Below are 10,000 nucleotides of genomic sequence, written 5' to 3'. Positions count from 1 at the left end.
CAAAAAAAATCAATGTTTGGTACTGCCAATTAGTTTTGTTTTGTCATGGTTCATGTGTGCAGTAAACATTACACTTCGTGAGAATAGAAATCGTGGCAGAGAATCGTGATATCAGTTCTAAGCTAAAAAATCGTGATTCATATATTTATTCTCAGTCTATTGATCCAAAGTGCAGCAGATCAAATAAATTAACAGCTATTAAATTAAAATAGTTTCTACTGGATGATACCTGACATATATATGGTGAAAATAAATTTCTGTTGTGTTGACTGTTCTGCACGGCAGTGCAAAGGATCATGGGACCAGGTTATTAACGGTTCCTGTCCTAGTTTAAAGGGATGGTTCGGAGTAATTTCACCCTAGGGTCCTTTGCACATTGACTTCGAGCCAAACAACCCCCATAAGCTCTTTTTCCCTTGGTCTAACATTGGGCGAGTTAGCATTATCAGCAGAATGGCTTAGTGCAGGCGCTAATGGATCCAAGAGTGTATCTCGTAAATTACCCCACTTATAATGCCCGAAACTTCTACAGTAGTACAAATAGGTTATGTACTCATAAAACGAGGAATTAGAACGTTTGTAAGTACACCAGGAGTTTATTTAAATAGCACTTGCCTGATGGCTTCTACTCTCTGCTGCTAGCGCTGGTAGCTAGCGTTGCTAGCTAACTAGCTCTCCGATTCTCCTCCATTAGTTGTATCTCCTCGTCCGTGATTCAGGCACGAATAGGTACGGGCGACCTTCGAAACTGAGCCCCTCATCGTCGTGTTCGATGCTCACCTCTGACTCTGCCATTTTCTTGATCTATTCTGCTGATCTCTCGCTTCTTGCTTGGTAGTCTCTTCCGGCAATAGATTTTATGCTCTGTGCGTGATCTTGCGGGATGTCGCGCGACAGCACAGTAGCAGCTGAGAGGAGTATCCATCAGGCAAGTGTTATTTAAATATACTTCTGGTGTAGTTACAAACTTTCTAATGCCTCGTTTTATAAGTACAGAAACTATTTGTACTACTGTAGAAGTTTGGTATCATTCTGGGCATTATTAGTGGGGTAATTTACGAGATACAAACGTGGATCCATTAGCGCCTGCACTAAGCTAACCAGCTGATAACGCTAACTCGACCAACGTTATAACAAGGGAAAAAAGCTCATGGTGGGTTGTTTGGCTCGAGGTCAAGGTGCAAAGCAGCCTAGGGTGAAATTACTCCGAACCATCACTTTAAGTGTGTAATTGATGTTCTGTTAGTGTTTTCGTTACGCATTTATGTTACCAGGGTTTTAGTCTTGATTTTGTATTCATGTTTATTTACTAGGGCTGTCAATCGATTAAAAAATTTAATCTAATTAATTACATACTCTGTGATTATTTAATCGAAATTAATCGCATATAGTGCTGAACGATTTTTGAAAATAATCTAATTGCGATTTTTTTCCCAAATATTGCAATTCGATATTCGATTATTTTTTTAAGCTCTTTGTCTTCTGTATTATTCAACAAAGAATAATAATATAATAATTTATAGTATGAACACACAATTACACACTAGACAGTTAAATAAGTAAAAATATAGTATATAGTATATATCTATATATACACACACACACACACACACACACAACAGTGTATTTTTTTACAGTGCACAGAGGAGCTGCCTCCAGCCCCTCCCCCTCGTGAAGTTGCGTGCTGCCGTGTGCACTTGTTCAGAGAGGCTATCGTTACGTTAGCATGTTGCTGGTGTTCTTGCCGTGGGATTAACTGTACTAATAAAACTGTTGAAACCCCGCGGCCACGCTGCTGTGAAAGCTCCCCGAACGTCATTTATCAGTCTGCTTGTTACCCCTCTCAGTGGCAGCTCCTTCACTCCATATCTTTATAACGGAGCTAACCGCTAATCAGAGCTAATCGTTGCCAACCGAGCCTTGAGTTCTGTGTGTGTCATGGTTAGCGAGGATGGTGGACCCAAATGCAGAGAGCAGGCGAAGGAGTAATGAGCACGAGGATTTATTAAACACAAAAACAGGAGCAAACCAAAGGCGGTCCAAAAATGGAGCAGGCAGAAAACAACAGAACAGGCTACGACGTGCTGACAGGAACAAAACCAGACACAAACAATGATCCGACGAGAGACAAGGGAAAACAGAGAGGCTAAATACACAAGGTAACGAGGGAACGAGAGGCAGGTGACACAACAGGTGGAACAAATCAAAAAAAGGCGGGAAACAAACAAAGACAGGAAGAAAGCTAGACAAGACAAGGGAGACAAGACAGACTACAAAATAAAACAGGAAACAAGCACAATACAGAACAGAAACCGACTACAAAAATAATACACACCACAAAATACCAAAACCCTGACAGTACCCCCCCCCAAGGGACAGATCCCAGATGGCCCAAAAACAGAACAAAAGACAACCCAGGGAGGGCGGAGGGGGACCGGAGGAGGGCCAAACAGGTCAGCAAACAAGTCAAGTGGGGCTAGGGAATGGAGAGACCACTCGGGACAGGGAACAGGAAGGCCCCGGGACAGGGACAGAGAGGCCTCGGCAACAGGGAACAGAGAGGCCTCGGCAACAAGGAGCAGAGAGGCCTCGGCAACAAGGAGCAGAGAGGCCTCGGCAACAAGGAGCAGAGAGGCCTCGGCAACAGGGGACTGGGAGCAGAATCGAAGGCAGAAACCTTCAGGCGGCCTGCGACGAAGGCAGAACCCTTCTGGCCACCGGCGACGAAGGCAGAATCTCTCTGGTGGCCGTACAGGATGTCGAGGGCACCAAGATGACTGGCGGCGAAGGCGAAGCCTCTGAAGGACGGCGACGAAGGCGAAACCCCTCTGGAGGGCGACAGCGAAAGCAGAATCCTTCTGGAGGCCGGCGGCGAAGGCGAAACCCCTCTGGAGGCCGTCTGCGAGGGCGAATCCCTTCTGAAGACCGGCAGCGAAGGCGAAGCCTCTCTGAAGGACGGCGACGAAGGCGAAACCCCTCTGGAGGGCGACAGCGAAAGCAGAATCCTTCTGGAGGCCGTCTGCGAGGGCGAATTCCTTCTGAAGACCGGCGGCGAAGGCAAATCCCCTCTGGTGGCCAGACAGGCTCAGCAGATGAAGGGGCAGCTGGGCTGGAGACAGGCGACGGGTCAGCTGGGCTGGAGACAGGCGACGGGTCAGCTGGGCTGGAGACAGGCGACGGGTCAGCTGGGCTGGAGACAGGCGACGGGTCAGCTGGGTCAGTGTCTGCCAACAAGGTAACAGGATCAGTAACAGACAACAAGACAACAGGGTCAGGAGTCGGCAACTCCGCCGACAGGGTAACTGGAGCATTAGTCGGCCGGACCACCGACAACACACGGGGAGCAGGAGTCGGCCTGACCGCCGAGAGGACACGAGGGGCAGGAGTCGGCCTGACCGCCGACAGGACACGAGGGGCAGGAGTCGGCCTGACCGCCGACAGGACACGAGGGGCAGGAGTCGGCCTGACCGCCACAGGCAAAGTCTCATGGGGGCAGAACAAAGGCAAAGTCACTAGGGAGGTCTCTGGGACTCCAGAGACCAACAAAGTCTCAGGGGCAGTCTCTTGGACGCCGGAGACCGGCAAGGCCTCTGGCTTGCCCGTAGACGTGGACTCTGGGAGAGCTGTCGACATGGACTCTGGGAGAGTGGTCATCGAAGACTCTGGACGACTGGAAGACTCTAGCAGAGCGGTCATCGAAGACTCTGGACGACTGGAAGACTCTAGCAGAGCGGTCATCGAAGAGTCTGGACGACTGGAAGACTCTAGCAGAGCGGTCATCGGAGACTCTGGACGACTGGAAGACTCTAGCAGAGCGGTCATCGGAGACTCTGGACGACTGGAGGACTCTAGCAGAGCGGTCATCAAAGACTCTAGACGACTGGAAGACTCTAGCAGAGTGGTCATCGTAGATTCTTGAAGAGCGGTCATCGACGACTCTTGAAGACTGCACGTCAGCGGCGGTTCTGGAAGGCCGCGCAGTGCTGGGAAACTGGGCAGCTTGGGGACACTAGGAAACTCGGAAACATTAGGAAACTCGGGAACTCTAGCAAACTCGGGAACACTAGGAAACTCGGGAACACTAGGAAGGCTGCTAGCAAGCCTGGGATCTGGGAGAGTGCTAACTAGCCTGGACTCAGGAGGGCTGCTAGCTAGCTTGGGCTTAAGGGGGCTGCTAGCCAGCCGGGGCTCAAGAAGGCTGCTAGCTAGCCTGGATTCAGAAGAGCTGCTAACTAGCCTGGGCTCAGGAAGGCTACTAGCTAGCCGGGGCTCAGAGAGGCTGCTAGCTAGCCTGAATTTAGGGGGCCTGCTAGCTAGCCTGGGCTCAGGAAGGCTACTAGCTAGCCGGGACTCAAGAAAGTTGCTAGCTAGCCTGGATTCAGGGGGTTTGCTAGCTAGCCTGGATTTAGGAAGGTTGCTAGCTAGCCGGGGCTCAGGGAGGTTGCTAGCTAGCCTTGTTTCAGGGGGGTTGCTAGCTAGCCTGAATTTAGGGGGCCTGCTAGCTAGCCGGGGCTCAAGAAGGCTGCTAGCTAGCCTGGATTCAGAAGAGCTGCTAACTAGCCTGGGCTTAGGAAGGCTACTAGCTAGCCGGGGCTCAGAGAGGCTGCTAGCTAGCCTGGATTTAGAAGAGCTGCTAACTAGCCTGGGCTCAGGAAGGCTACTAGCTAGCCTGGGATCAGGAAGGCTGCTAGCTAACCTGGATTCAGGGGAGACGCTAGCTCGCAGGGAATCAGGGGAGTTGCTAGCTAGCTGTGGCTCAGGGAGGTTGCTAGCTAGCCGGGGCTCAGGAAAGTTGCTAGCTAGACGGGAGTCAGGAGAGCTGCTAGCTAGCAGGGAATAAGGGGAGTTGCTAGCTAGCTGTGGCTCAGGGAAGTTGCTAGCTAGCCGGGGTTCAGGGAAGTTGCTAGCTAGCCTGGAGTCAGGAGAGCTGCTAGCTAGCAGGGAAAGAGGGGAGTTGCTAGCTAGCCGGGGTTCAGGGAAGTAGCTAGCTAGCCTGGAGTCAGGAAAGCTGCACGCCAGCTCAGAGTCAGGAGAGCTGCACGCCAGCTCGGAGTCAGGAGAGCTGCACGCCAGCTCGGAGTCAGGAGAGCTGCCCGTCAGCCCGGAGTCAGGAGGGCTGCACGCCAGCTCGGAGTCAGGAGAGCTGCACGCCAGCTCGGAGTCAGGAGAGCTGCACGCCAGCTCGGAGTCAGGAGAGCTGCACGTCAGCCCGGAGTCAGGAGAGCTGCCCGTCAGCCCGGAGTCAGGAGAGCTGCCCGTCAGCCCGGAGTCAGGAGAGCTGCCCGTCAGCTCGGAGTCAGGAGAGCTGCACGTCCGCCCGGGATCAGGAGAGCTGCACGTCCGCCCGGGATCAGGAGAGCTGCACGTCAACCCAGGGTCAGGAGAGCTGCACGCCAGCCCGGGAACAGAAGGGTTGCACGTCAGCTCGGGAACAGAAGGGTTGCACGTCAGTTCAGCCTCAGAAACACCGGTCAGCTCAGGCTCAGGTACACAGGTCAGCTCAGGCTCAGGTACACAGGTCAGCTTACGCTCAGGTACACAGGTTAGCGCAGGCTCAGGTCCACAGGTTAGCTCAGGCTCAGAAACACAGGCCAGCTCAGGCTCAGGAACACAGGTCAGCTCAAGCTCAGAAACACAGGTCTGCTGAGGCTCAGGACAAAACACAGGCATGGAGACGGGGAGGCGAAACTCCCGTGCTGTGGCCTGCCAACGCACCTCCATAAGGTGCCTAGCGAAGGCGGGGTCCTCTTCATGAAGGGAGCGGTAAAACTCGATCAACAGTTCTCCATCCGAGTCCAGTGGGTGAATAACTGGTTTGAATTCTGCTGGGTCCATAGTTGGTCGGATCATTCTGTCATGGTTAGCGAGGATGGTGGACCCAAATGCAGAGAGCAGGCGAAGGAGTAATGAGCACGAGGATTTATTAAACACAAAAACAGGAGCAAACCAAAGGCGGTCCAAAAATGGAGCAGGCAGAAAACAACAGAACAGGCTACGACGTGCTGACAGGAACAAAACCAGACACAAACAATGATCCGACGAGAGACAAGGGAAAACAGAGAGGCTAAATACACAAGGTAACGAGGGAACGAGAGGCAGGTGACACAACAGGTGGAACAAATCAAAAAAAGGCGGGAAACAAACAAAGACAGGAAGAAAGCTAGACAAGACAAGGGAGACAAGACAGACTACAAAATAAAACAGGAAACAAGCACAATACAGAACAGAAACCGACTACAAAAATAATACACACCACAAAATACCAAAACCCTGACAGTGTGTCTGTATCCATTAACTGCATGTATGGACTCAAGCCAGAATAAAACCCTTCATTTTATTAAAATGGCTGTAAAAGTTTTAAACTACAACTCAGAGTTGTTTGAATGACAGAAATCAGCTCCAGGTACGGCGTAGCGTTAGCGTGCTATGTTGACGCTTTCTCTGCGGAGTGCAGACTGATTTGCTCTTGCGAGTCACGTGACCAAATCGCAGCCTTTGCGATTAGGAAATCGCGTTTTAACGTATCGCGATATTATCGCAAATGCAATTAATCGTTCAGCCCTAATCGCATACATAATTAACGGTGCCTGAACTGATGGCTAAGGCCATATGGTCAAAATTAAATGATTTAATAGTAATGTATAACAATAACAATTAAAGCTGCAAGCAGCGATGGACGGGCCCTCTCATTATAGGGGGCGGGTCAAACCATCACCAATTAAAAATGAACTCTGTGCTGAGTTCAATGACACCTCACACAAGACTCTACCTTAAACGGTTCAAATGTTATGAAAGGGGGCGTGGCCTGGGTAAGTGGGCGTGGTTAAAGTATAGGGGGCAGCTCAGTATCACATGTAGACCACACATTATAAGTTTCATGTAAATCGGATGATGTTTGTCATATAAGGCGCATTTCCTGTTGCCAGCGGGGGGGCGCTATGACCAAAAGTCAATTTTGGCCTGTAGGTGTCCTCAGGCCTGGACCCTTGTCAATCGTGAGAAATTTCGGGCAGATACGACAACGTACACTCAAGTTACAACAACTTCTTTGTTCATCGCTAAACACTCAAAATGGCCGCCACGCCACGCCCACACCGTCTGACGAAAAGTTTTTCTTTTAATAACTTTTCATCTTTAAGGTGTTGGGATGATACAGACCAAGTTTGAAGTCCACCGGATGAAATCTCTAGGAGGAGTTCGTTAAAGTATAGCACCTTGACTTTTAGGCCTACTTCCTGTTGCCACTAGGGGGCGCTATGACTTTAAGTAAATATCGGCCTTTATTTGTCCTCAGGGTTGGACTCTTATGAATCCTGAAAAGTTTCGAGCCAATTGGACAATGTACACTCAAGTTACACCCACTTCCTGTTTTGATGACGAAACGCACAAAATGGCCGCTCCGCCACGGCCACGCCCTATGACGAAAAGTTTTTCTTTTAACAACTTTTCATCTTTAATGTCTTAAGATGGCACAGACCAAATCTGAAGTTGATCGGATGAAAACTCTAGGAGGAGTTTGTTAAAGTACGACATGTGGAAATGGCCAAAATCGCACTAATTTCGATCTTTGAAATCAAAATGGCGGACTTCCTGTTGGGTTTAGGGTATGGCTTCAATGACGTTTTTTGTACATCTTGACATGCTACATATGTGTAAAATATTTTTTTAACTTTGTAGGGGGCGCTAGCGAGCCATTTTTGCGCGCCTATTCCCGAAACCCTTAAAATATGTAAATTTTCACCAGACTTGATGTGACCGCCAAATTTGGTGAGTTTTTGAATATGTTAAGCCCCTCAAAAAGCCAATTTATTTGGTGTAATAATAATAATTCCTTCAGTTTCAATAGGGCCTTCGCCGCTGTCGGCGCTCGGGCCCTAATAACTTATTTCACTAGTAAATTGCTGTTGAACGACAAAAACAACCACCAGATGGGAAAAGGACATTTAACAATAACTTTAAATGCACCATGACACTGTAGTTCACCAGTTTCATTGAACGCACCGTCTGTATTTTTCCAACGTCGGCAGCTGCAGATTGTTACATACCGGTGTTGAATCCTCTACAGTGAAATACAGTCAAACTTTACACCGTTTAGCGTTATCTGTCAGCATTTTAACCGTGTTTAATCCAGCTACTAGCTAGCGGTAGGCTAACGTTAGCTGCTGTCGAGTATAGTGTTAACTAGCTAGCGGTAGGCTAACGTTAGCTGCTGTCGAGTATAGTGTTAACTAGCTAGCGGTAGGCTAATGTTAGCTGCTGTCGAGGATAGTGTTAACTAGCTAGCGGTAGGCTAACGTTAGCTGCTGTTGAGTATAGTGTTAATTAGCGTCACGTGCAGCGGTGTTTGTGTTGCCTGTATCGTCTTCAGAGCATCAGAGAGAAGCACAGACATGTCAGTGGCACCAGATTTTGGTACCCAACCCTATTCAGGAAGAAGATTTTTACAAGTAAATGTTCCAATTAAAGATCCAGGCAGCACATTCTCGTCTCCCTCCTTCATTTTAAAGTCGAATGGTGGCTAGAACGGCTCCGGATCAAACGTCAATATGGAATGGATTAATCTGCGTTATTTCTTGTAACGCGTATTATTTTTTCTCAGATGAATTAATCGAAATTAACGCGTTATTTTGACAGCCCTATTATTTACATTTGTTGGGTTAGGGTGACTGAGACACTGCGGGTAGATTGATGACCTCTGTGTATCGAGTGTGTGTAGAAGATAAATAAACTTCCGTAGATTTCAACATCTCTGGCTCTTTGACTTCTTCCACGTAGCTCGCTGCAATACTTTACTTGGGCATAAGAGTCAAGGTAATCCAGCTCACTGTCTGAAGTTAAACAGACATGAGATAAAAAGGTAAAGTTGTATTTTTCGAGAGAAAAACTTTCGATATTATCTCAAACGTCAAAGAAAGTCACACACACATTCAGCGTGAGCCCACCTCATCTCTTCGTCTGCTCCCGTGTTCCCGTGCATGTGCGTGTTGGCGTGAGCCCTCATCTCTGCCTCCTGATTGGTCGAGTGGTCGCACACGCAGCAGTGCAGCGAGAAGGAGCCGTGCTCCCATTGGCGGTGTTCTGTCATGTGACTCTGGAAAAGGGCAGGCCCGTCGGTCTCAAAGCCGCACACGTGACATCTGGAGGACAGGTAACAGAGAATAGTGGTGGGCGATACTGCAAAATTTGGTATCGATCCGATACCAAGTAAATACAGGGCCAGTATCACCAGTATCGCCGATACCGATACGATACCCATACTTTTTAACAATTAAGGTAGATGCATCATCAAATTGCTAAATCTGAATGAATTTTCATGAACATTTAGGGCCCTATCTTGCACCCGGTACAGCGCAGCGCAAAGCTCGACGTAAGTGTCTTTGCTAGTTTAAGACCGACGCAGTTGTCAATTTCCCGCCCAGCGCCCGCATAGTTTAAATAGCAAACGCACCTGCGCCCATCTGTGCACCCATGGGCGTGCTGGTCTTACAGGGAGGTGTGTTCAGGTGCATTCTGGGCGTGCTGGTCTTACAGGGAGGTGTGTTCAGGTGCATTCTGGGCGTGCTGGTCTTACAGGGAGGTGTGTTCAGGTGCATTCTGGGAGTATTGCTACCTTGAGGCAGCGGGAAGTGATGGCACCATTGACCAACAGAAACCTGGTCTAAAGTCAATAACGCAGCATTTCATTGTTATTTTAACAGAGCATTAGTAAAATGCTCCTAGGCTCGTGCACAGCACGCACACACTATGCTTGTTACACACACAGGGACGCACAGCAGCACACACACATGCAGAAGATTACAAATAAAAATATTACGGTGCAAATCCTCCATCATAACAGCAATGCTCCAAGGTCCAAACGCGCCTGGCTTTTAAAGGGAATGGGAGATGATCTCTGATTGGTTGGATTGCATGTTCCGAAAAAAAACTGCGAAAAAAAACTGCAAAGAAAGTGCCTAAAACGACGGAAAACAAACTGCAAAATGAAAAAAAATGCAGGGAA

At 48.9% G+C, this 10,000-nt stretch overlaps 2 protein-coding genes across 3 annotated transcripts in view; one reads left to right on the top strand and one right to left on the bottom strand.

The window, feature by feature from the left end:
• The window catches only part of LOC116064546 (zinc finger protein 239-like), a 914,372-nt gene that overhangs the window by 625,943 nt on the left and 278,429 nt on the right, over positions 1–10,000 (top strand). The window lies entirely within an intron of this gene.
• Positions 1–10,000, bottom strand: part of LOC116061814 — a 23,209-nt gene that overhangs the window by 3,772 nt on the left and 9,437 nt on the right. For both annotated transcript variants that reach the window (XM_031316173.2, XM_031316174.2), the window contains exon 8: positions 8,943–9,137. In XM_031316173.2, coding sequence (XP_031172033.2) covers positions 8,943–9,137 — 195 coding nt within the window. The remainder of the gene's footprint in view (positions 1–8,942; positions 9,138–10,000) is intronic.

The sequence above is a fragment of the Sander lucioperca genome, chromosome 17 (genome assembly GCF_008315115.2).
Source record: "Sander lucioperca isolate FBNREF2018 chromosome 17, SLUC_FBN_1.2, whole genome shotgun sequence".
In the NCBI taxonomy this organism is placed as follows: Eukaryota; Metazoa; Chordata; class Actinopteri; order Perciformes; family Percidae; genus Sander; species Sander lucioperca.
The sequence above is the reverse complement of the archived record's forward strand: the minus strand, read 5'-3'. Positions and strand labels throughout refer to the sequence as shown.